General features: G+C 37.9%; 1 protein-coding gene across 6 annotated transcripts in view; it reads left to right on the top strand.

Annotated features, from left to right (window-relative positions):
• The window catches only part of PRDM5 (PR/SET domain 5), a 193,889-nt gene that overhangs the window by 70,961 nt on the left and 96,280 nt on the right, over positions 1–26,648 (top strand). For all 6 annotated transcript variants that reach the window (XM_045799063.2, XM_045799061.2, XM_045799062.2 and 3 more), the window contains 5 exons: positions 18,443–18,617; positions 20,877–21,051; positions 22,316–22,408; positions 22,672–22,793; positions 26,453–26,532. In XM_045799063.2, the coding sequence (XP_045655019.1) occupies positions 18,443–18,617; positions 20,877–21,051; positions 22,316–22,408; positions 22,672–22,793; positions 26,453–26,532 (645 nt within the window). The remainder of the gene's footprint in view (positions 1–18,442; positions 18,618–20,876; positions 21,052–22,315; positions 22,409–22,671; positions 22,794–26,452; positions 26,533–26,648) is intronic.

Raw genomic sequence — 26,648 nt, 5'->3', positions numbered from 1 at the left:
AGCTATGACAGCAGCAGCCTGGCGCCCTGCTGGATGCTCAGGGAGGCGTGCGTCCACTTCGGCCACTTGCATATTGTTTACTGCACCATTGTACAGGCTGTGGCAGTGTGGCCTGTCTTCTCTTTGGAAAGATTGCTAGGACTTTATAAACATAAGAAATGTCCTGCGGTGAAGGTGTCTTGTGCTGTGCAGAGATCTTTATTACAGATAGTGGTTTGGCAACCTCAGAGATAGGTTTAAGGTCGTTAGGATGCAGCTAGCCACTGTTGAGCTTTTGTAGGGACGTGGGTTTTGTGCAGGCCAGTTGTTTCTTAGGGAACATGTTGACGTTCTGCCTGCTCTCAGCTGTCTTTCAGAGTGCGGAACGCTGGAAGTGCGTAGGCAGGGTCTCTAGAAATCGTTTCAGAGACTCCTATGCTTTCCTAATTTGTAAGCCAGCAAAGGCCACCTCTGTGACATCAACCAGAGAGAAGCCGGAGTGCTGGAGAATGTTTGTTTCCCAATTGATGTGGGGCCTTTGTTAACAGGATTGGTCATAGTGGAAGTATGTAGTAGAATTTAAAATAGGAGTTCTGTGACATTATTCTTCTGGGAGAAGTGCTGAATCTTCTATTTTATGTTTAATTTAAATTTGTTATTACTACTAATTGAAAGTTAAATTCTATTTAAGATTTAATTTAAAATTTTTAATTTGAAACAAAATTATTTAATTTAAAATGTTCCCAATACCTCCAGAATAGAAACCCAAACTAAGTGATATATCCGTGGGCTCGCTTAGAGAAATGATTTACTTCTGTATGTGTTTCTGTTACTGGACTGAGTTCATCAAGAAAGGTCCATATCAGTTGTGTTTGTTTTCCCACTGCCCACGCCGGCTCCGGTGCATCCAGTCGGGGCTCAGTGAGCGCTGGGTGACCTGGCCTCCTCTGCTCTCTGTTGCTTCTCTCCTGATGTGGGACACCTAGCTGAAGGTAACTTGTCAATTTGGAAGAAAGCTTATGTCTGTTTCCTTTGAAGTAGCAGAAGGCAAATGCTTCACTGAACTCTGGTCTGTAGTCTACGTGCACGGGAGTCTTCGGTCTGGCACAGCGTTACATTTTTACTCTGTGAGTGCCCAGTATGTACTGGTATGTGTGTACAGGTTTCAGTCTACTGTGTAAGTAAGCTAACTCTTAGCCAGATAGCTGCGTGGCCAACAGCACCTTGTTGTTAAGTCAGAGATCTTTTTACAGTTATTACCACAGATAATCAGAGCCTTAGATTAAGATAACTCCATTGACTAAGAACCCAGAAGTCCAGTCTGGACTGACTTGGAAACTTGGATATAGAATAGCGAAATGGCAAAGGTTCATGGGAAAGATGGTATTTGCTGCGAACTGGTAGGTGCTGTTGAATTATACTTAACAGATGTAATAATGAAAGATTAGTATTTAACAATTAATCACCATTGCATTAAATACACTGGGACCGTACTATATCATTACAAGGTTTAAGAAGAGATACAGTAAAAACTAAGAAGAAAGTTTAAAACCTTTAGTTGCTAAAAAAATATAATGAAAAGAAGGGGCATTTCTGTCAGATTCAGTAAAGCAAATAATATGAATACCCCATTTATCAGAGGAGGAAATTAAAATAATATACATACATTTAAATGTTAAATCTAAAATCTAGACAACTAAAATTAAGCATACATTCCACTCGTTTCCAGGCAAGAATTTCTTTTGGTGTTTGAACATAAAGAAGAAAATGGCTTTGTTTTTGTTTTTTAAAATTGGAGATACATTTTACGATGAGTTTTACATTATTTTTTAATGATTGGTATTAAAATAGTCAATAAACAAACTGCACAGTGAAGTTAATTTAATGCATATAACATAAAACACTAGAATTAGCTACATTTAGTTCTTTATGAAGGGAAGTTGGGTTTTCTAGGGAAATTTTAACTCTGAGAAAAATGTACTCCATCCAGTACATGAGTAGATTCTCATAAAAGGTTCAACCAGTACTTAGCAATACAGAAATGCAATGTGAAGTTCTATATTCCATCACTGAATAAAAAAATATTCGGAAGAAGGTGTAAAATTTGTCTTATAATTTATATATCTTTCAATAAAGATTGCAGTAAACAAATTATACTGTATTCAGCTAAGTATATTAAATTCTGAGAATTTGAGAAACTGGCTCACAGAACCTTGGGAAAAATGTTTCTTAGAACCTAATCTAGTCATCCTTAATTGTGTCTTAGTCCTCTTTGCAAATCTCACATGATTCAAAAAAGACTGCTTGGGGAAAGGAAAAAAGGAAGATTGGTTACTGAGCTGTAGGCCACTGTTGGCGGCGCTTTGTTGCATCAAGAAGGTACAGGGCTGAATGAAAGAGGGGTTCTGAGATTCGAGTTGTGGCCTTCCCTTTTTTGGAGTTTAACAAGAGTCTAGAAAGTAATTAAATGTATCATCATCATGGCTGACTTATGTCAAAACTATACACACTTTTTATTATATTAAATTAAATGCATAATCAATTGACTAATGTGTCTATTATTTCTTAAGTTGGTATTTAACGAACATTTTATTTAATTCTTCTCAGTGGACAGAGATTAAAGCACCATTTCCTGGTTTCTTTTCCTGTGGTTAACTAAGTCCTTTGACATATGGCTATGCACAGTTAATGGTAGTTTACATATCTGTCTCTTCTATTAGTTTGTTTTCTTTCCTTCTTTTTTTTCCTCCCTCCCTTCCTCCCTCCATTCCTCTTTTTCTTTCTTTTTTCTTTCTTTCTTTCTTTCTTTCTTTCTTTCTTTCTTTCTTTCTTTCTTTCTTTCTTTCTTTCTTTTTCTTTCTTTCTTTCTTTCTTTCTTTCTTTTTCTTTCTTTCTTTCTTTCTTTCTTTCTTTCTTTCTTTCTTTCTTCCTTCCTTCCTTCCTTCCTTCCTTCCTTCCTTCCTTCCTTCCTTCCTTCTTCCCTTCCCTTCCCTTCCCTTCCCTTCCCTTCCCTTCCCTTCCCTTCCCTTCCCACCTTCTTGCTTGCTTTTTCCCATTCTATTAATTTTTCAGAAAGGAAAAAGGAACAAAAAGGAGCATGGTCATTCTTGCTGAGAGCTAACCTGATTCTTCTGGCAATAGCACGTAAACCAACTAGGCTTTTGACAGCTTTCCCTATGTGACCTAATTCCATGTGCCCATTTCTAGACTTTGGAACATAGTGTGCTTGTGAGTAGCTTTTCTTCTCTTTCGTCATTTTTTTCTTATCAGATTTAAAATGCATATTATTGGGCATTTATATGCTTGTATTCAACTTCCATAAATACATTTTGCTTTGTTTCAATTCATGGTAGGACCAATGCCATATTGTTTTCAAAAGTGATATACAATGATCCCTAAAAATACTTCACATCTTGCCATTCAATAGCACATGCGATTTTTAACGAGAAAGTCAATCAATAACTAAAAACAAAACAAAATAAATAAAAACGGATTATCTGTACTTATGAAATGAGATTTCAGATTGCTACTTTGGCCCATTATAAAAATTTGTCACATTTTTGCATCAGCATTATCCCACTTAATTTCAACAGCCTCTCTCCCCCCAAAGAAGAAGTATTATTCCCATTTTGCAGGTGAAAAAGCTGAGCTCAAGTTTATAAAGCCTGGAAGTAGAGGAGCAGAGCTTTTCATCCCAGTCTGACATGCAGTTTTGGGATCCATATTCTCCCAGAGACACAGGGATGATGAGCACAATAGTCAAATTTTATCTAGAAGACTGGGGGGACTACATGGACATTTTAGAGCAATTCTGAATATATACTTCGAATACATTGCTTTTAGTCACTGTGCTGTACATTATATCCCCAAGACTTATTTTTATAACTGGAAGTTGGTACCTTTGACCAACTTCACCCATTTTATCATTAAATGCATTTTTAATAAATGAGTTGGGGTGATATTTACAACTGACCTATTGCCAAACCAGTGAACTATGTAACTGTGAGACTTAGAGGAGAAATCACAGAAGTCATTGGGGGTTGAGGACACTCTATTTGGGGGTTCATTAGTTAAGAGTATTTTTTTAAGAGTATGCTTCTATAAAAGAATATAGGTGGCCTGTTTCAATGTTTGGAAATACATGAAAATTAAAAGATATTCTAAGAAGATGCATTTACCACTTATTTTGGTGAATGTTAACAAAGGTGATATAAATAACACTGACACACCGATCAGCTTCTGACAGCACACACGCACACCTCCTTACAACTGCGCTCGCTCTCTTTCCTTTCGCCAAGAATAGAGAAGTGTCCCCTCCTCTTTCTTAAGAACAAGCCCGTGTACCTCCTTCTAATGAACACTTAGGATGTAGAGTAACGCCTCTCTTCACCTGATATTCACCCTCTCGCAGTGATTGTCATTGTCACTGGGATTTTAAACATTTAGACTTCTCCTTCTGTTCAAAATTGTTCCCTCTTGATTCTACACCCCCTTTCGGCAGGGATCCCCTCTCTTTCCTAGAATTTTCTACATGCTGGGTCTCCAGTTTTCTTACCTCCAACATACTCCCCAGCCCACACTGACCTGGCCTCTGCACTCAGCCTTCTAGTGGCTCTCTCTCAGGCTCCCGTGCTCTCTGTGTCACTACAGCATGCCAGGCTTTTCAGACCTCCTTCTGCTAGGTCGGCTCAGCAGCGTTAGGTGCTGTTGACAAGGAGCTCCATCGTGAAGCACTCTCTGCCTTTGGCTTCCCTGAAACCATCTCCTAGCCACTCGTTTTCATTCCGTTTTTGCAGCTTATATGCTTTTTTACCCAGCTATTAAATGTCCCAGTTCTTTCCCCTTGCTCCACACATGCATTTTCCTTTTTCCCTTTGCTACATTCCTCTGTGTCCTTCAAATCTGAGCTAAGTCATCACATTGCCAGGAAACCATCCTTGAACTCCAGATGAGATCAGCTCTGTCCGTTATATACTCTGGTAGCACCGTGTTCTTCGCTGTCCTTGCATTCATCAGGTTATTTTCCATTTCTTTGGTGATTGATTAATGGCTCACACTTAGTCCATAAGCTCTTTGAGGCTGGGCGCTGTGTCTGCTTTGCTTCACTGTGGTATACTTAGTCCTGGCCTAGCTCTTGGCACACACAGGCTCAACTTTTTTTTTCTCAAATGAATTACTTATCTCTGTCAGAAGTGTTTCCATCTTCATTAAAATGAAAATAAGTAGAATTAAAAACTATTGATATTGAAAGATTATTGCCCTGAAATTATCTGTAGGTTATTTAATGTTACATTTTTGTCTAGGTTAATATGTTTTCTTTGATTAGAAGTTATATCAAATGTACTTTAGTTTTTTATCAAATAGATTCTATTGTAGCAATATAACAAACATCCTAAATTTCAAGTTTGATTGTATTAGTCAGGATTCTCCAGAAAAACAGAATAGATAGGATGTGTGTGTGTGTATTTGTGTCTGTGTGTGTGGGTAAAGAGACTTATTGTAAGAATTGGCTCACATGACTGTGGAGGCTGACAAGTCCCAAGATCTGCAGGGTGAGCCAGCCAGCTGGAGACCAAGGGGAGCTGATGTTGTTATAGTTTGAGTCTGAAGGCCTAAGAACCACGAGAACTGAGGGTGAGTTTAAGTCTGAAGACCCTCAGGCTTGAGACACAACCAGTGTTTCAGCTCAGGTCCAAAGGCAGAAGAAAGCTAATGCCCCAGTTTGGAGGCAGTCAGGCAGGAGGAATTCTCTTTTACTCAGGGAAGGGTTATTCTTTTTTCTCTTTAGGCCTTCAACTGATTGGACGAGGCCCACCCATGTTGTGGAGGGCAAGCTCCTATATTCAGTCTGTGAATTCACATGTTAATCTCATCTGAAAATACTTTCCCAGATACACCCAGAATAATGTTTGACCAAATATCTGGACACCCTGTGGTCCAGTCAAATCAATATATAAAATATACCATCATATTGATCAAATGAACAAAATTCCTTACAGGTTTCTATTTTTCAGTCTTTTTTTTTTTTTTCTGTCTCATGTTTCAGGTGATTGCCTTACAGTTTTCTTCAAATGCTACAATTAACAGAGCACATTTAACCTGTGCCTGACTTCTTAGTCACTCCACACATCAAAGCCGCTTTTTCAGTCGACTTCTCTACAATGTTTCTGCAATACCCAGTGTTATAGCTACATTTGTTGCTTGCAATAACCTAAGCTACCCTTTGTAGTGCTGTGACTTTGCCAACATTGTTTTCCCTATTTTAATAGACCCACTTCTTCTGGATCTTATCTTGTCCAAAATTTATCCAGCTTACAAGGTTCAGAGTGAATTTCAAATGCTGTTGTGGAACTGTCTCAAAAAATTCCAGAGCTGTATGACTGTCTTGGCCCTTTTTGCTCTTTTTGGTAATTTAACCAGTTTCTATTCTATTCTATTTCCACCAAAAGCATGTAAAGTCCCTCAGAGCAGGAACTGGCATGGGCATTCTTGTGAGTGTGGGTATTCTGCGGTACCGTGTGCATTAGTGCAACAATAAATGCGTTGAAAGAACTTTCAGTTTCTCTCCTAGGTTTTTGAATTGATATTTGGTACGTTGAGTGGGGTGTGCTTGGCCTGATTCTGGTTCTCTTTCCAGGAAGCAAATCTGCTTGTCTAGTCTGGTCTCTTACTTCCAGTTGGTTAAAACACTCCCAGTTTTTGGCTTTTTTTTTTTTTAAGATTTTATTTATTTATTTGACAGAAAGAGAGGCAGCGAGAGAGGGAACACAAGCAGGGGGAGTAGGAGAAGGAGAAGCAGGCTTTCCGCTGAGCAGGGAGCCCGATGCAGGGCTTGATCCCAGAACACCGGGATCATGACCTGAGCTGAAAGCAGACGCTTAACGACTGAGCCACCCAGGCGCCCCTAACTTTTGAATTCTTAAGAATTTGTTGGAAATGGGAGTTGACTCTTCAACCCTTTTTGTAGCAAGTTCCACTTTCCTGATTGACACTCTTGCCTTTCTGGTCTTATTAATTCAAAAGGAAATGACAATTATTTTTCTCGTACTTAGTTCAGTTCAGTGGATCCTTTGTGGATAGCCTTCAGTGAGCAAGGTGTTGAGTCAGGCACTGAGATTTCTACACAGATGAATCTGATATAGGACCTGACCTCGGGGAGCAAGCAATCTTTGGGGAAGGGAGGAGGCAGGGGGAGGAGAGGCCTGTGTTTAGCTAATTCTTATGCCATTTAGAAAAATAAATATTTTGGGAATGATAATTTATATATAATTTGAGGTTATAATCCCTTCCTCCCACCGGAGTTTATAGCCGAGTTGGGGAATGCAGCTAAATAAATACAGAACAGGGTGGTAAGTACTTTGATAGGGACAACATGGAGGGTTAGGGAGGCTTGTATGGGAAACCTATTGCTCAGACTTGGTTATATGATAATTTGGTTGAAATTCTCTTTTCTGATATAATATGGACCAGTTCTTGGTCAGGTAATTGAAAAAGTTTGTGCTAGTAGGAATCGTAGAATTGATAATTGAACCATCTTATTTTAAGTTAAGTTTTATAAGTATACATTGAGTCTTCAATTTTTTTGATTTCTCACCAAAGCCTTCTTGATTCTGAGTATAGGTTTTCTCACTAGAGTTTGCTACCATATTTTTTCATAAACACTCCTGGTATTCAGTTTTGCTGTTTTAAAAGTCGTATGAGTAAAGCCTCTTTCTTTAAGGCAACCTGAGTGCAGAATCCTTCCAGATTTATGATTTTCCCCCATCTTTTATAATTGCTTTGCCTTCTGTATCTTGACAATTTTTTTTTTCACAGACTTACCTTTGAGTCTTTTCAAAACATTCAACTGATTTTCTTAGAAGCAGTTGCATTTTTTCTTACTCATATCTTTGGTTTATGTAACATTTAATTAAGTTACTAATTAATATAACTTGTACAAGTGACATAAACATGTGTGGGAACAAACACAGTGGACTCTTGGGACGCAAGCATGCAAGTCAAGTGGCCAGGACAGAGGACAGAGGTGTGCAGGCAAAGCGGAGAGAAGGCTGCTCACTGAGACTTTGCTTTGGGCGCCAGTTGGCAGATTCAGTGCAGTGTCAGGTAAATCCGGGAAGGAGTTAAGTGGAGGTCAGTTAAGAGCTTCTGACGTAAAATAGAGCAAATATACACAGTGTGCCCTGTAACTGCTTATATATAAAATAGCCACTCGGTTCCCTGTAGCATGATCTTATTTTAAAGTGTCTTGGCCTGTCAATATTGCTAACTTATGTCTAAGTAAAATAGCCGAGGTATAGTTTTTTTTTTTTTTTCCTGTGAAGAGCCTCTGTGTCCCAGGAGCACATCACGTGTTTTCTATGTAGCAAAATTTTCTTTTTGATTCTTCTGGTCTTTTCTGTTGACCTTTTTCTCCATGATGTCAGATTTGTTCGTAAGGTGCTTCAAAGATTACTATCTTTGCTTGAGCCCCTCAGAGAAAGATCGCATATATATCAGTGATTTGTGATTGTTGTTTTTTATTTATGGGCTTGGTGTTTTGTCTAATATAGTATCTCATTCCTGGGAATCGTATTAAACTGTTTCTTTGCTTTGTGGCTGATTATGAGCTGTGATTAGAAAAGAGACCATTTTAGGGGCACCTAGGTGGCTCAGCTGGTTAAACGTCAGACGTCTGATTTCAGCTCTCGTCATGAACTCATGGGTCATGGAATCGAGCCCTGTGTAGGGCTCTGCACTCAGTGGGGAGTCTGCTTCTCTCCTTCTCCCTCTCCCTCTGCCCCTCCATATGCTTGCACTCTCTCTCTCTCTTTCTCAAATAATAAATCTTAGGGACACCTGGGTGGCACAGTCATTAAGCATCGGCCTTCAGCTCAGGGCGTGATCCCGGCGTTCTGGGATCGAGCCCCACATCAGGCTCCTCCGCTGGGAGCCTGCTTCTTCCTCTCCCACTCCCCCTGCTTGTGTTCCCTCTCTCTCTGGCTGTCTCTCTGTGTCAAATAAATAAATAAAATCTTAAAATAATAATAATAATAAATCTTTAAAAAAAAAAGAAAGACCATTTTATTTACATATGTTTGAAACTTCATTTTTCTTATAGGACCTGATTAATGCACCATAAACATGAAATTAAATTACTTCACACAGTTCACTTTTTAAAATACACCTGTCATTTTCTTGCTTCACATGATTTTCCTTGGTTTCAAGATGTTTTCTTCTTATTCACCAAGTAAATAATTCAAAAAATATTGTTTTGCGTCAGTCATTGTATCAATCAACTTCTGCCACGAAGACTGCTCTAACAAACAACCTTGAAGTCTTAGTGGTTTGTAGCACCGAAGATTTGGTTCTTGTCCACACAAGTATAGGCTACTGGAGGCTGTGACTCTTTCCAGCATTTGGTTCCTCTTGATGTCCAGAGGAACAACCCTTACCAGAGATGTGTTTTTCTGGCAGAAGGGAAAGAGCAGTCACCCCAACGTGATGACTCTTAAAGCTCTCTTGCTTCCAGTCACATTTCATGGGTCGATACAAGTCACCTGCTCAAACTGGATCCAGTACGCAGCCTCCACAGACGCCACTCTGAGACTCAGCTGCCTCGCGACCTGGTACAGTCCTCCTGGGATGGGAGTGAACGAATAGGAATGTGAAATTCTATTACGGTTAGGTCTTATTTTAAGGATTTTTGGTTTCATTGTTAGGTGAGTATTAATAGATATATTTTGTGAATTTTACTGTGGAAGTGATTTTTTCCTGGTATTTTTTAGCTTTGTATATTGAGCTTTGCAGAAGTGATGTAGATATACAGGTTGAGACTGAATTAGGGTTTTTGTAAAGAAGAATTAAGTGAGAGGATATTAAATATGGAATTCTTCCTATTTCATTTCATTTTCTTTTCCCCGCCTTTGTCACTTCTCTCCTACTTCTATTGATAATTGAGTAGGAGTCCAAACTTTTTTTTTCCATCCATGCTGGTAGAGTTTCAATTTGTAACCTCAGGAATTTTGAAGATGATTTCCTATTGCTTTGATTAGTCATTAGTCATTTTGGCTGGAGATCTGGATTCTCACTACTTACTACCTTTTCAATACAATGAATTGTGTCTTTGCCAATTTCACAATCATGTTTTTTTCTTACATCATCCACATGTGGACAACAGTCTGCCAAGTAAAGAGAAACCAAGTTAAGTCACAGACAGGCGCAGCTGAAATACCAAATCACCCGTGGCCTCTCCTAGAGTTATATTTATTTGCACACAGTGGGGATTATATTTCCTTGCAAAACAAGAGACAGTTACTTTTGCTATTTTGAAATAGCAGAACTGAACCTCAAATGTATGGATTCATGAAATCTATCCTAGTGGGGCGTGGGACTTGAGAAGGGAGAGTGGGCAAATTGTCAGAGAAAGTTGAGGTCTGTGAGTGATGCTGGATGTTGGAAGGAGATAGGGAATTTGAAAAGTATATACATCTAGAACACCAGGAGTAAATGTTTTGTGATAGTGATAGAATCGGAAAGAATTAGACTGGAAGGCGTTGTGAGTTTATCTGGTCCTAGCTATTGCCACAAGACAGAAACAATCACATTGATAAAATCTTATCAAGTGGTGGCTTACGTTATTCTGTGTAATTTCAGAGAAGCCACCTCCCCCCATCGTATAATGTTGTGTACCCAGCTTTTCACTGACATCCTACTTAAGTGTTTCTCTTCCTAGGGTGTAGTCTGAGAGGGGCAGCAGTGATCACAGCATCCTGTATGCATGCATTTCTCTTTAGCGTCGTTAACTAGTCCTTTGGAAAGATGTCATTTCACTTGTGATTTAGTCTAGCTCTGGAAGGGATGAGATAATAAAGTCTATCTGCATCATTTTACAGATGAAGCAGAAGAGTTCCAAAGATGAGAAGAGGCTCGCCCAAGGCGAGAGGGCCCGAATGGGAAAGCCAAAGCCAGAAGAAAAGTCTTAACTCCTAATTAAGTGTTCTTACTTTGTATATGACATATAAGTGGCTATTTTAAGAATATATTAATATCAGATCTGCATAACAATAGAAGTTTTTACTGTGCATGAGATTGAGGCAACATAGTTAAAAATAGGTGTATGACCAAAGAAAGGAAATTATTTTGTGAGTCATTGAAAAGTAAGCAGAAAAAATAAAAAAATATTTTATGAGAACAAATTCCCTTTAGCCCTTAAATGCATTGGGTTATTTTAGGCTCCTTTCGGAAATATTTTATCCAGGAAAATTGAAATAGTAGCTGTCACAATTGACTAAATCTACTTCACTCCTGACCTTATCATGCAAGCTCTTCTCACGGTTCTAGTTCTAGACTGGCTGTAGGATTTACTAAGTGTGAGCTTTATAATTTATCATCTCCGAACCTCAACTTTCCCATTTGTAAAATGTGCACTGGTTGGAGCAGTTCTTCTGGGAGATGCTAACCATCTCTTAAGTGCCGACTGTCTACCAGGCATACTTTATATATTCCTTATTTTTTAATTCAAAGCAACTCCTTTAGGTAGGTACTATTGATCCCATTTTGTAGATAAGGTAGTTAAATGAAGTTAAGATAACTTTCCTAAGGATACATTGCTAGTAAGTTGTGTACTGGAATCCCAGGTCGTAAGTTTATCTGATTACAAAATAGAGTCTTTCTGTCCAATGTACTTGGAAATGCACCTGACATTTCCATCTGTATCTCACCAGGTTACTATGAAAATCTGATGAAATAAGGTACGTGAAATCTTTAGAAAACTGCAAAGTGCTATATTGATGTGAGGTATTGTTTTTCTTTTATGTGTTCTTAGCCACTTATCAGAAATTAGCAGTAAGATCCAAGGCATAAATAAGTTGTGTTTTTTTTTGCTTTATGGATAAGGAAATCGACGCACACAGGGATAAGGAAGGACACCTACATAAGCAGAAAGGGGCAGAGTAGTGTCAGTTCCTAGTCTGGTTCTAAAGCCCGAAAGTCTAATGGCTGCCTCCTTGTGTTCCTCTGTAGACCTGAGTTTTTACTCTGGCTAGGGGCTGATTCCATCACCCCCCGACTCTTTCCTGTGATGGAACTTCCCCACCAGTGTGCTAAGACAGTCTAGTGAGCCAAGAGTAGGTTACTAGTATGAAAAGAGATAATGACATTGATGATAGGATTTGTTTTTAAGACCATATACATACAGTTAATCATTCAAATTCATGACAGTTGACTATAACAGTATTTATGAATTCAGAGACGGTTATTTTGGTGCATTAGGGTTTTCGTGGAGCACCTGCGTCAATTGAATGGTCTGTAGCAGGTCTGTCTGCCCCATGGCACTATCTCCAGCTTTCCTGTTGAATTAGCCCAGCCAAGTCACTACTTTTTTTCTGGATTTGCTTATTTTCATTACCTAAGTTTGTTTCAAAAACCCTGACAATTAAGATATTCAGAGAAGCTATTGTGTGTGTAAATTTGCCTCTTAATCCGAATTCCATATGTGATCTTACGAAAATGATGAATCTAATAAAATCTAAGCCACCGTTATTTTTTTCACTGTCATTCAGAGAAACACATCAGCATTCTCCTGTACTTTACTTAACTGAATCTATTGTCTGTCCAAAGGAAGAGCTTTGCAAGTAGTTTATGACCTAAGATAACTTTTTTTTCGATTGGGGATTATGAACGACTCTTACTTTGCAGATTTGTTGAAGAATAGTAATTAACTTTAACAGTGGCTGCATTCGGGGCGCCTGGGTGGCTCAGTTGGTTAAGCATCTGCCTTCGGCTCGGGTCATGATTCTAGGGATCGAGCCCCGCATCCAACTCCCTGCTCAGCGGGGAACCTGCCTCTCCCTCTCCCTCTGCCCCACCCCCCCAGCTTGTGCTCACTCTCTCTCGCTCTTTCTACCTCAAATAAATAAGTAAAATCTTTTAAAAAATGGCGGAATTGGGTAATATCTTGGGCACCTGAGTGAAGGACCACATGAAAATATATTTACATATACAGAGAAGATACAGATTCACAACAAAAATCTGAAGTTGGTCTTTTATTTTGAACCTTAAGAAGAATTGTTATTTAATAGAGTAACATCTGTGAATGCTTGAGGGAAAACTGTAACACCCCAGACTCATCCTCGACCCTTCTGCTTTCACACTGCATGTACATTCTGTCAGGAAATAGCATCTGCTTTCTCTTTGGATCATACTTAATACTTCTCACCATCTCCATTATTTCCCTGCCATAATCCTCCCAAGTCACCAGTATCTGTGACTTGCTTTATTATAATAGCCTACCACTAAAGGCAAATAAAGGAAAGTATCTGTAAACTTTTTTACTAATAAGTGCTTTTCTTCTATAGACACAAGCATTTTAGTATTCTTTTTTACTACTCATTATTTGTAAAATGTTGAGCAACTGTTATGAGTACAACTTATGCTGTGGGCGACACATGGTAATTCTTGTTTCCTGCCTTGAGGAAATTATCTTCGGGAAGACGAGATCAACACATATTAGAATTTGACTGATCATATGAATTAAATGACAAAAACCACAGAAATAAATTATAAGTGCCCAATAAAGTTAAGGCATTTTATATAGAGGAAATGCCTGGAGCCTACATGCATTTAATAGATTAGAGAAGGTTTCATGGAGAAGGATGAAAATGAGCTGTGCCTCAGATGATGCTGAGGAGTTGAAACAGGGAGGCCAGGTGGCATCTTTGCAATTGTACTAAGGCAGGAACGAGGCCAGTGTTTTCTGAGAGGAAGTATACCAGTTGGACAGAAGAATAAGAAGTAGGTTCGTTTGAAGGGTAGTTGAAGATGAGAGGACAAAGTGGGCTCAGATTATAGGAGTTGATTTGATAAGCCTTTGGAGCCGTATTTGGGGATATGACTGGTTCTATAGGTTGAAAACCCTGAGTGGGGGCTGGAGATTGGGGGATGGACCCAGCCAACATTATTGGTAGGAACTCTTAAGTAGAGTTTAGAACGTGGTTTTGGAGAACATGATGGGTGCAGTTAGGGTGACCAACTGTCCTGGTTTGCTCAGGACTCTCAGTTTTGGCTGTGAAATCCCCATGTCCTGGGAAACTCCTCAGTTGCAGGCAAAGCAGATGGCTGGTCACGTTAGGTATAGTTCAGACCAGTGACTGGGATCGGACGGCCAAACCGGAGTGACGCATTAGCATATTAACAAGAGAACAGAGCGTGACAACCAGAAATCCAAAGCAATTCAGAGAGAGCTCTGGTAGGCAGTCAGTGGAATTGAATTATATTTTGGTTGAGAGCAATTTAGCCAAATGAGATTTAGTCAAAGGCAGCATTGTCATAGCAAATTTATGTGGCAGTTGGGTTGAAATAAATTTTGAGAAAAAGGAATATTTTAACCACTGGTTTTCAAGTTTTATATCATGATAATAGTAATAGTAATCATCATCATCACCCCCATCATCATCACCATCATCATCATCATAGCAGCTGCCATTCACGAATGCTTGCTTACCATATGCCAGGCACCTTACCAGATTTTACAAATATTCTCACTTTTAATCCTTACAACCGGCCTATGAGATAAGCACTGTTATTTTCTTCATCTTGCAAATGAAGAAACTGGTGGTTTGAGAGATTAAGCTGTTTGCACAGTTACACAGCCAATTAACTGCAGAAAGACTTTGAACAGCCCAAAGCCTGTGCTGCTTTGTCACTATGCGGTACCACTTCCCGGTGTCAGAGAACCAGGTCTGTTTATATTATTTCTTGTTTTCTTTCACTACAAAAGTAACACCTGTTAATTCTAGAAAAATTTTAACGTATGGACTAACAGAAGAAGACTCTGCAAAATACTTAACAATTACCTCTACTTAGAAATAAGCTCTGTTAACATGTTTGTTGATATCTTTTTCTTTGTGGGGCACATTGGTGCCATATATATTTTTGCCTATAAAAATTACATTTGGTAAATTTTAAAACCAATAGCTAGGCACTTAATTTATTCCATCTTCTATTGTTGGACATTTAGACTACTGTAGCTTTTTGATGTATAAACAGCTTGCAGTAGAAATAGCTGAATGCCATATACAAATAAAGCAACATGAAACAAGACTAAGAAATAACAAATTCAGAATGATGGACAGTAATGCAAGAGATGGATAACAATTGTAAAACCACTCACTCTATGTTGTATCCTGATTGCCAACACAATGAAAACCACTGGCTGAGGACTATTTGCTTTTGGGGCACCTGGGTAGCTCAGTTTGTAAAGCGTGGGACTCTTGGTTTTGGCTCAGGTCATGATATCGGGTTGTGAGATCATCGCCCCCTCCTGTGGGGCTGTGAGCTCAGAGTGGAGTCTGCTTGAAGATTCTCTCTCCCTCTGCCATCTGCTCCTCCCCCTGCTGGTGTGCGCATGTGCTCTCTCTCTCTCTCTCCCTCTAAAATAAATAAATAAATCTTTTTACAAAAAGGAATATTTGCTTTTGAACAGATCATCATGTTGAACAGCCTTCTTTCAGCTGAAGCATTTTTTAAAAAGATTTTATTTATTTATTTGAGAGCGAGAACATGAGCAGGGGAAGGAACAGAGAAGGAGGGAGAGGGACAAGCAGACTCTATGCTGAGCACAAAGTCCAATGTGGGGCCTCAATCCCAGACCCCCAGATTGTGACATGAGTGGAAACCAAGAGTCTGACCTCAACTGACTGAGAGACCCAGGTGTTCCCAGCTCGAGCATTTTCCAGCAAAATCACCAGGAGCCCATAACAGGAACCATAAGCAGGACCCTAGACCCCAGGCAGAGTCCAGGAAGGTGCTAAACCCTAACATGTAAATGTAAGGAGTGATTCTCTTATGAAGGGAACGTTGTTAAGGGGAACAAGCCACAAACCTGATGACCGGAAGTGATGGCCATAATAAGTAAATTTCAGGATCAAACTATTAAAACAGTCATCAGAGCTGGAACACAAGGTCAGAGCCAGGTGAACGACAACACGGAGTTGATGCTGAGTCTCAGGACTTTGGGTCAACACCCTTTAAATCCTTCTTGCCAAAGGGCATGAAATTGGGCCTGGGGGTGCACCTACAGGTGAGGAATATTGCCTGAGGAGCTCAAGAGAGTTCCAGAGATTAGGAATCTCGCAGGTTCTAGCAATGGGAGGTTTTGAAGAAGGAGAACAATATAATGAAGAGTTGTTATGTGATTAAATTAGTGAATTGTAGGGAAGGAAGCAATTTAAGAGGATACTTCTTAAAACTATTGTGCTAGCAAATGAAAGGGAAGAGACTCTTGGTCTGGGTAAGGGTAGGAATTATATGTAGAAAGGTATCTGTATATTTCTATTAAATAAATAGATGGGAGTAATACCCGTAATGGCATTCCTCTTCTTCCCATATCTTGGCCTACAGACAAAGCATGTAGTTGGTTCCTTGGTGGCTATAATGCTATTACTTTTATTGAATTGAGGTTTTAACTGGCATATTAATTTTTTTTTTCTTATGGAGTCCCTAAATAGGCATGCTGTATCTTATGATTGCAGTTTAAGTTAATGTTATCGTGTTTTAAATTAAAAATTATTATCTTTTCTTGGTGCTATGAAGGTCATCACAATATTGATGATTAATATTCTGGAAAGACATTTCAATTAAATTTCTTAGATATTGATCACATAAGCACTAAGATTTATGATTATTCTCTGAAATCTTCATTAGATGAGTCCTTTGTTGCTTTGGGTAACTCTTGGCAAGTGGTTTCCAAACCTTGGAAATTACTACTTCCAAATTAATTTAAAAAGAGACCTCTCTTTTGCTGAGCATCTACATTGTTTTTTGTTTATTTTTGTTGCACAAAGAGTAACAATTGTATAGAAGTTAATTGTGTTCTTAATTAGAAATAACTTTTTATAGTTTCTGGAGGTTTGAAATTCAAAAAACTTCCCAGGATGCTCTAAATATTATAGAAAGATCCTTTAATTAACTGTAGCTGATGCTTAGATTTGCTTCCATGCTTTGAACTTTTGCATCATGCCTTTCTTGCCCAGAAATGATGAATATGATCATTTCTGTCTCTTTCATGGAATTTTCTAATATATATTGTTTTAAAAATTACAAATATTCTGTTCATTGTAAAAACAAAAACAAAAAAAACCTAAAACAGTATTGAATATGGACTACTTTTTCTCCCAGCCTCCAAAAGATAACTGTATAACAGTTTGATGCATATTTTTCCAACTTTTCGCAAGAGTTCTGCTTGTGTATACATACATAAACACACACATACACGCGTTTACACGTTCCTCTTCCTCCCTTCTCTCTTCTCCCACTCACCTTACCTCTTCCCCCTCCTCCTTTGTCTCCTCCTCCTTAACAAGAGTGTGGTAATAATGCCAAGGGAGAGAAGGCTTTGTTCTGTGTTCTCTCCCCTATTGAATTTCACTCCTTGGTGGAGCTTATTGTCCTTGTCCTTCCCTCCCCTTGCCTACCACCAAGGTTCAATAAATTCAGACTATGCTTTGCTTCTCTTTATCCTTAGCAGCCAAACTAGGAGCCCTCCCAGAACAAATCCTCATCTATGTAAAAGACAGCAATTCTGGGTGTTTCTCCTGGGGACAGCGAGCTAAGCAGCCCCAGTTCTGGCCTCCCTGGTGATTGGCCGAAGGCCCAGAGGGGCTTTTTGTACCAGTTCATTCCAAGTGTGAAGTTTCTGTGGGGTTTCCTTGGGAAGTAGGTTCTTCTTTGTAACATTTTTCTTGTGTCTGTTATGGGTTGAAATTTCTTCTGCAATAGCTATCTATCATTTCAACCCTGATTTCTAACCTTCTAGAATTTTCTAAAAAAATTTTGGTGTGTTGATAGTGGAACTTCCTTTCTTTTCAGCTCTCCTGTCATTTTAGTGAAATTTAGGTACACATGATGATTCAGTCAATTCTTTGAACCTCTCAGGTGCCTGGTCTTTTTTTCTACTCTGGTCCAGGTTTTTGGAAATTCTTTTAGGGTTCGTTTGCTGTTCCTCTGGCTTATGTTATAACTTGAAAGTTTTTTTTTCTTCCAGTTTTGGATTTAAAATTAATCATAATTAGGTCATTGATAGCATATTGTTCTATGGGTGGGGAAATGACACCATTACTTAAGAAATTTCTTTTTACTGCATTTACAGACCTCCACAAGGTGTTACTGCATTAGGCAAATTAACAATGTGAAATTCACTTTTAGAAATCTAAATAATTAGACTTTCATTTGTTATATATAAATGTGACTATCTGTAATATATATTCGTATTTTATTTGCTAGGTGACTGAATATTGTCAGTTTCCTTTTTCAGTATCCAGATCTGTTGGAGTTACAAAAAAATGAATAGTAACTTTTAATGGGCACATGGTACTCAATGTATCTTAAAATGATTTCTTAATTACTATTAGAAACAAATGGTTCAACATTTTAAAAATTATCAAGATATATTTGTCATACAACAGCGTATTTTTTAATTTTGTCTCAGGAAGGAGAAAACATTTTCTATTTGGCAATTGAAGATATAGAAACAGATACAGAGCTTCTGATTGGCTACCTGGACAGTGACATGGAGGCCGATGAGGAAGAACAGCAAATTATGACAATGATCAAAGAAGGGGAAGTTAAAAATTCTAAAGGACAATCAACAGCTGGCAGAAAAGGTATTGCCTCCAACTGGTGATCTGAGAGAACAGAAGTTGTAGGAGAAATACAGTTTGAACTGCGGTGGAATTATAGTCGCATTATAATACGGTGTTGTCAAAATGGTTATTTTGTCAAAACTACTCTCAGAGGATATCCGGCTGTAAGCCCCCATCTGTCTTCCAGCAGGAGGAGAATGCTGGGCGTGGGTGGTAGATGTACCCTGTGGGATTGCTAAGGTCAGCGCCAGCTCCTGGCTCCTGCTGCTCTCCCTGGTATGGTGGGGTGGCAAGTAATGAGGAATTCTGTACTCCAGCCCTGAATCTTCCACTAGTCAGTCTTGTAACGGAGCAAGTCACTAACTCTTTGAGACTTTATGTTCTCATCTGCACCTGGGGAAGGGCAAGTGCAGAGGGGTACAGAGGACGCCGCTGGATGGACCCTATGGGATTATTCCTGGGCCTCCCTCTTGTTAGAGATCCTTGGAGAATCTGGAGCTTCTGGAAATCACTTCCTGTTCTGATTGTAGAGGGCTGCAGGACTGTTAGGTTGTTTCAGTTGGGTAACCAAAAACAGTGTGTTGACTGTGGGTCTGACCTGCTTAGAGACGTCCTACAATCCGGAGATGTCGCTTGTTTGCCATCTGCTGGGGAATAATCAATTATTATTGGGACATGTTTCTGTTATGTTGTGTTTTACTCCTCATGGGGTTTGAAAGAAATATGAACGATGTGATAGGTAGTCACATTTTGTAACAGGCTGAAATTTACCATAGGGTATTTTTTCATTTTGTTTAGCAAAGCCATTTCAGAAGTGACACTAGTTTCTTTAGTCACCACGGTAGTGATGTCTTTCCTAAGAATTTCCCATTGTAACTGTATGTTACCAGCTGAGGAAGTATAAGCATTCCCAGCATTGCCAGCTATGGTTCTGTTTCTTTATTTTAGTTGGATTATTTAAGGGGAAGATGAGGACAGGCTTTCTGTTCTATCTTTCAAATACGCATTTTGCTGTTTTGAATTTCAGACTTTGGGTGATGGGAATTATTTCTGTAGTATTCTGTGTTTACTTTTCCAGGAGTATTTATTTATTTATGTGAATTACAATGTTACTGACTACATTCCCTATGACTTTTTTAATGCCCCGCCTGGCCATGTTATTTTTGTGTCCACTATTTTAGCTTAAAAACAGTGTCTCCTGCTTATCTCTTATCACTCTGATTTTCTCTATTATTGATATTAACAAATATCAAATTCCATTACTTTTGTAAAAATAATCAACAGAAACTTAAATAGATTTTTAAAACATATGAATCAGGTACTTATATTATTGACATTATTGCTATTTTTATTTTAGAAATCATTTTTTATTTAATAAAGGAACCCCCCCAATAAAACACAAAACAACAAACCCGCAACACAAAAGAAACAGAAAATCCACTCAAATGTCAAACAATGGAGAGTTTAGTTAAATAAATATGGTAACTTGTATTTTTTTTTGAATTGAGAAAATGTTAAATGAACAAAAAGAGCAACAGATGAAATTGCATAAAAAGTATGATCATAAATGTGGTTAGACTGTGCCTAAAATGTGAATAGACAAAAGACAAATCAGACTTGAGAATATATTAAGTGATTGTCTCTTCCTTATGGGATTATTGATCATTTTCATTTTCTTCATATTTTCTAAATTTTCTAAGTCTCATCTTATTTAATAATCAGAAAAAATCTGTCATGTAAATAGCACACTTTGAGAAGTTTGGGTGGAGCTGTGGCAGTCCATAGGGACGGACAAGCCAGAGACGCTGTAGAGCCTTACTACACCTGCCGTAATGAGTGCTGTTTTTATGACCTTGGTCTTTTTCACATATATGTGAGATTCCCCTTGGTGATTCCACATTGTTTGCCTTGGTTGGATTTTTTTCTCTTTGTGCACTCAGTGAACTCAAGATGACCCGTTTCAGGGAAAACTTGCTTTCTCGTTCAACATTTGTAATAACTCTTTGATGCGAAAAGTGAACCTTATAGGGTAAATTAAAAATTGATTTTGATTTTATAGTTTGCTGAAACCAGAGAAATGAATTAAAAGATCATATATTTCTCCCTAGTAACACTTCCTATTATTTTTCATGAACAACATTATTAATACTCGCAGAGATAATAAGCATTTACTATCCTGATACTATTAAACAATTAATTTTGATTTTAAAAATGAGGATAAAACTGAGTTCTTGGCTCTTAATTTTTGTCTTATAAATCTGTTTCCTTGTAAACGTGCAGATCGCCTTGGCTGTAAAGAGGACTATGCTTGTCCCCAGTGTGACTCGAGTTTTATCAGTGAGGAAATTCGTGCTGAGCATCTTCAGACCTTGCACCAGAAACCGACCGAGGAGAAAGAATTTCAGTGCAAGAGCTGTGGGAAGAAATTCCCAGTTAAGCAGGCTTTGCAAAGACAGTGCGTACAGCAAAGAATATCTAAAATTATGAGCTAACACTTTTTTAACTATTCCATTTGATTTGTTTTATAGTTTCTAACCTGTGCATGTATGTGTACGTGTGCACGCGGGCGTGTGTGCGTGTGTGTGTGTGTGTGTGTGTGAGAGAGAGAGAGAGAGAGAGAGAGAGAGAGACGGAGTTGGGGGGGAAGAAAGTAAACATTGTATGTTGTCATTGTCATTAACTTATCTTTTTTTAGTATAGTTATGTTGATTTTTGAAACATTCTTATGAATGTTTCATATGAATTCTTATGAACTTCAACAAGTGAGCATTGTTTATGCTAATAAGTCTTTGTTCAGTTAATTGCTTGCCTTTAAATATCAAGCTCATTGGTTTACTAAGCTGAAATTCAGTTATGCAAAACTTAGTGCTCTGAGGTCACAGATCAAGTTTCAGTTGTCTACATTTGAAATTCCCTCTGAAATCAGTAAAAGAAAAGTTTAAGAAATGGAAAGTTCAGAGTATAAAGAAAACGGACTTTTTAGAAAAGAAGCACTGTTTATTTCATAACAACTTAGGAAGAACAATTTAACGATGAATAGGTATGGTATATGACATTAAGGTGGATTAAATGATCCTACCTCTTGGCTCTGTACCCTTTATTATTTTGACTTCATATTAACAGCATTTGAAGTTATATTTTTGCTTAAATATTTTACAGTCTCATGAGTTATTAAAAGTGAGAAGGTAGATACATGTATTTTTATTTTAAAAATGCCACCTTGTATATGAGCAAGAAATCTTTAATACAGACTTACTATTTCATTTTTTATTAATTAAAGTAAAATTCTGCAACATGCTATATTTTATATTAAGACAATTTTCATATATTACATGCATCCACTTTGCTTATGAAATTTGAGATGACAAATTTCTGCTCAAAACTTACACTTAAAACTTTTATAATAGCAAGAGATTAAACATTTGGAAATTCTGTTATAGGTTCTTGAAAAAAAAGCAAGGGCTGTATCCATTTTAGTGAATAGACTTGAAAACTGTAGTCTAGTCAGCTTTTATTGAATCCACACCAAAGATACTTTTTGCTGAGCTGGGTCTTACAGTTAAATTAGGTACTACTGAAAGTTTTAAAGGGCAAAAGACAGAATGAAAACAGAGATCACAAACATGATTTTATTGAAATTGGAGGGATTTTCATAAGTTTTTGTCTCACACTTCCAGTCTTTATTTCTTTTTGTTTCTTTTTTTCCTGTTTCCCCTCAGTGTTCTTCAGTGCCCGGCGAAAAGCAGTCTGAAGGATTCTTCACGGAGTTTTCAGTGCTCTTCCTGCAGTTCTTCCTTCAGTTCAGCATCGAGGTTTTGTGTCTGAGTTCTCAGATGGCTGTTTTCTGGTTGTGGGTCATTTTTAGCATGCGTGCTTTCCACGCTCCGTAGTGACTTAGTATCACAGGGCTGCCGTGGGAATTTAAGTGCTTTCCTTTTTACCTGCCCAGGTAATGCATGAAACGACCCAGAAACTCTGCTAGAGAGCATGCATTGCAAAAGCCTGCCGCGATGGAAGAATTAGGTATGGCTTTACCATCTCTTCTCCCTTTTCCCCTTGCCTGGCTGTCTTGTAGTTTTGAGCAGCACCAGGAGACCTGCCGGGGAGACGCCAGGTTTGTGTGCAAGGCCGACAGCTGTGGGAAGAGGCTGAAGAGCAGGGATGCCCTCAGAAGACACCAGGAAAACGTCCATGCTGGTGAGAATTTCCTACAGGGTCGTTTTTAAAGGGGCCTCCTCTCCCCAGGCTGCAGTGATCTGTTTTTAATTCTTGCTCTCAAGGAGAGAGCTTGCTTTTCCATCGGACTCGCACAGATGTGGAGCTCTGGCAGTGGACTTTTTTCTTTCACTGAACATTATTTCTTTTTCAAGTTGATTTCAGCAGTATTGGTCATTTTTCTTATGTCTGAAGTAATCATAGCTGGAAACCTAAGCTGGAACCTACTGGAGCTTGGTAGGCAGGTATATTAACAATTAATAATTTTAAATAACAATTTAAAGGTGAAATACGAAGTTTCTCTTTAAGGAGATATATTGTAAAACTCTTAAATGATGCTCTTGTACCTTCATGTTTTTACAGTAAAATTCCATTTTTTAAATTTATACTTCTCCTGTATTGGAGAAAATTACTTACTGCATTTTGACTTGGGAATTGAATGTATTTGGATTAAGAAAGCAGATACTATTTGAATTCTTTCTAATGGCCAGCTAAACAATAAAACAAATACAACATTTGACTGTCCCTTAGATTGTATCTGTTTAGCACATGGTAAATGTATTTAGGTTTAGGGATCGAATCTATTGCGCGGAGTCGAACAGATGGCTGTATCGTCAGAGTTAACTTTTCACTTCCTCAGTGTCTTTTCCTTAAAGGAGGCCGACGTTCGTTGAACTCCTCATATCCGCCTGTACCTACTCTTTTCTCATGTATTTACATTTGCCCTTGGCTTCTGGGAAATGTGTGGAACGTTGTCTTTCTGGATATGGGGAAAGTGGGTTTCTCTTCCCCTGTCTTGTTTCGTCTCGCATTCACGAGAACAGGATAACCAGTACTCAGCTTCTGTATCCTCTGTTCATTGTCCAAAAAGTATCACCTTTAATGTTAAAGTTATGTAGAAGTTAGTAGGAGTGTGACTACTGGCTCCCACTTTGCATCCCTGTTTGGGCCTCCTATTAAGTCTGAGCTCTATATGAAAGCTCTAAGTGGCAGGAAGTATGGCCTTGCAAAATACAGCTTCAGGATGGTATCAGTAGGACTTTACAGTGTTCTGACTTCTTTTTTTTCCTTTTGAAAAATATATGGCTGATTAGGGAAGGTGGCATTTTTCTGAATTCATTACACTTGGGCCTTCCCTATATTTACAAAAGGCAAACGTAATTTTTTGATAGACTTGTCTTCGTAGTTTTTTTTTTTTAAACTGTCATGTTTAAAATGCTGCTCTTAATTTTCTCCATCTTTGTCTGCAATGTATTATAACAAATCTTTCATGTCATTTTTAAAGTTAACTTTGCTGAACTAAGTAAAAAACCAGATGCATGCTGAAGCTCTGGAAACTTGCATTCTTGTTATTGGGCATGTGGGCTTCAGGCTGTGCTATAAGCATAATTTCTTTGAGGCTTCTTGTAATTGGCCTTGGATATTATAATATTACTGATTCTGGAAACTCATGCTGACTTTGTAGGAAATAATTTATAAAAGGAATTTTTTTTATATTTCTATGTTGTGGAAACATACAAAATATGGAACGTACTGTATTAGTCAGAGGTTACTCTGACTCCCTTTTGCTGGGATCAGTACACAATCGGTCTCTCATTCATAGCGCCTCTTTTGTTTCTCCCCTTTCTTCTGTGAGATACACAGACATTTGGAGAAAGAATATTCCACATTCAGAATAGCAAGCAAAGCAGTATCCACACATGATTGTAGAATGCCTGGAAGCATACTTAACCCATATTGTACTGAAACTCACAGTACTTAGGTGACTATGTATTTAGTACAGTTGTATGAATTTCTCATATATCTTCTTAATGTGTTCCCTAATGTTTTTGAAAGTTGAATCTGAAAGTCAAAAATCAGACTTACCTGAATATAGCAAAACTAAAATAGTATAAAGTCTAGTATGGCTTTGTAGATGCTGCTGTCCTTCAACCTAGGGAAGCTGGTAGAGTGGTGAGGACCTTCACAGTTACCCAGGAGGAAACAGAGAAAGTGAAGGGGCTGACTTCCTGAACCTACATCCACTTTTTTTTTCTTTTGTTTAGATTCTGTGGATGCTAAAACCGAGAAATTTTGTATTTATGGGAGATAACATTTGTTTGCACTCTCAGGCAAATTATCACAAGCTTTTAAAATATTTTTTTTTCTCAAAAGAGCTAGGATTTCAGTTGTAGGATGAAGAATAGAAGACATGAGGAGGAGAGGGAAGGTCGAAGAGTAAGGGTGGGGTGTGGTGTACTGCTTATGATTCCAGCTGGAGGGACAGTGGCAGGAAGGTGAAGCTAAAGTAAGAGGTGTGGTTGGGAATGTCTCCCTTCTTTCTCTCCGCTCTCCCTCAGGCTCTGACCTACCTCTTCGGGAAGGTTAGGGTCTAGTCTCAAGGAGCAGCTGGGATGAGGGACGAGATAGAGCAATAAAAGATTATGGATTGGAGGAAGGAAATGCCCGCTAGTGGGAGCTAGAAAAGAAGGAATATTCTTTCTCATTGGCCCCTCACATATTCAGTCTATATGTACAGAGATACTCATTTTGTTGGGAAAATTTTCTCCTTTAGTAGCCAAATTACTTGTCAATCACTAAGAAAAATTTTCTTGGCTATAATACTCAGCATGCTAAAAATAGTGCCTTATATGAAATAAGTAACTTGAAGGATAAGACAAAAATTTGTATTTTTCTTTTTCTAAAAGTGTTTTTCTTTCATAAACACAGTCCTATGATAAAATAAAATCATTTTGTAAAACTTTTTTTAACTTGTTTTGGATTGTTTTCAAAATAAAAGATAAATAAGGGACGAGATGGGGTTGAGTTTGGGGCAGGAATAGCCATGGATTTGTCATTGTTGGGGCAGGTGATGCATACATGGTCGTTCCTCATATTATTTGTTTACTTTTGTATATTTGAAATTAATTAACTAAAAATTGAAAAAGCACTCCAGTTATTTATGGTAGTGCAGATGGTGCTATTATTACAACATATTTGAAAAAATTTTTTATTGAGTCTTCATCTCTATAACCACTGTGAAATTTGGAATATGAAATGAGCTACTATAATCACTATGTAGGAAGACAAAATTGGCCTTGTTTTGATTTGTATATTAATATGAATGCCAATATTATGTTTTATTGTACTTGATTTTATTTTATTCTGTTTTTTATTATTATGAGAAAGTATATGTTCCTAGATTTTGCAAGAATCTAGTGCTGGAAAGAATAATCTATAAATTCCATCTTAAAAGCACAGATGATTAAATGAAATATTCTGTTAAAATTTAAAGCAAGTAGCAAAATCAGCTTATGAGTTAATAAATCTAATTTTTTTAATAAACACATCTGATTAGTTTCAAGTAAAATTTTTCATGGAAGTGTGCTTTTTAAAATTTTATATTAGTTTATGGAAAGGTGAAAGACCTATTTTATTTATGAGGAAAGTGGTTTATCATGCTGAATATTTTTCAAAGTTAGAAAGAAAGGGTTTAAAATGCAGTTTAATGGATATAACTGTAACACTGAAAGTTTTGGAATTTTACGTTAAGAAGTGGAAACATCTGTTTTCAGAAATTATATATCACCTAGAAACATTGTGTCTGATGCTCCTCCTAATATTCTCATTTAAATCATGTTGGCATTTTATTTTAATTTTAGGAGATCCTAAGAAAAAGCTCATATGTTCAGTGTGCAATAAAAAGTGTTCTTCAGCATCAAGCCTACAGGAACATAGAAAGGTCAGTAAGATAAAGATTAATGCTCATCACAGTATAAGATCTTTTAGTCATTTACAGTGTGTGCCATGAAAAATTTTAGTTGCTTTTTATATTTATAAATACAGAGCTTTGTCATT

Source organism: Ursus americanus, chromosome 13, assembly GCF_024610735.1.
Source record: "Ursus americanus isolate L20-20 chromosome 13, mUrsAme1.1.p, whole genome shotgun sequence".
Lineage (NCBI taxonomy): Eukaryota > Metazoa > Chordata > Mammalia > Carnivora > Ursidae > Ursus > Ursus americanus.
The sequence above is the reverse complement of the archived record's forward strand: the minus strand, read 5'-3'. Positions and strand labels throughout refer to the sequence as shown.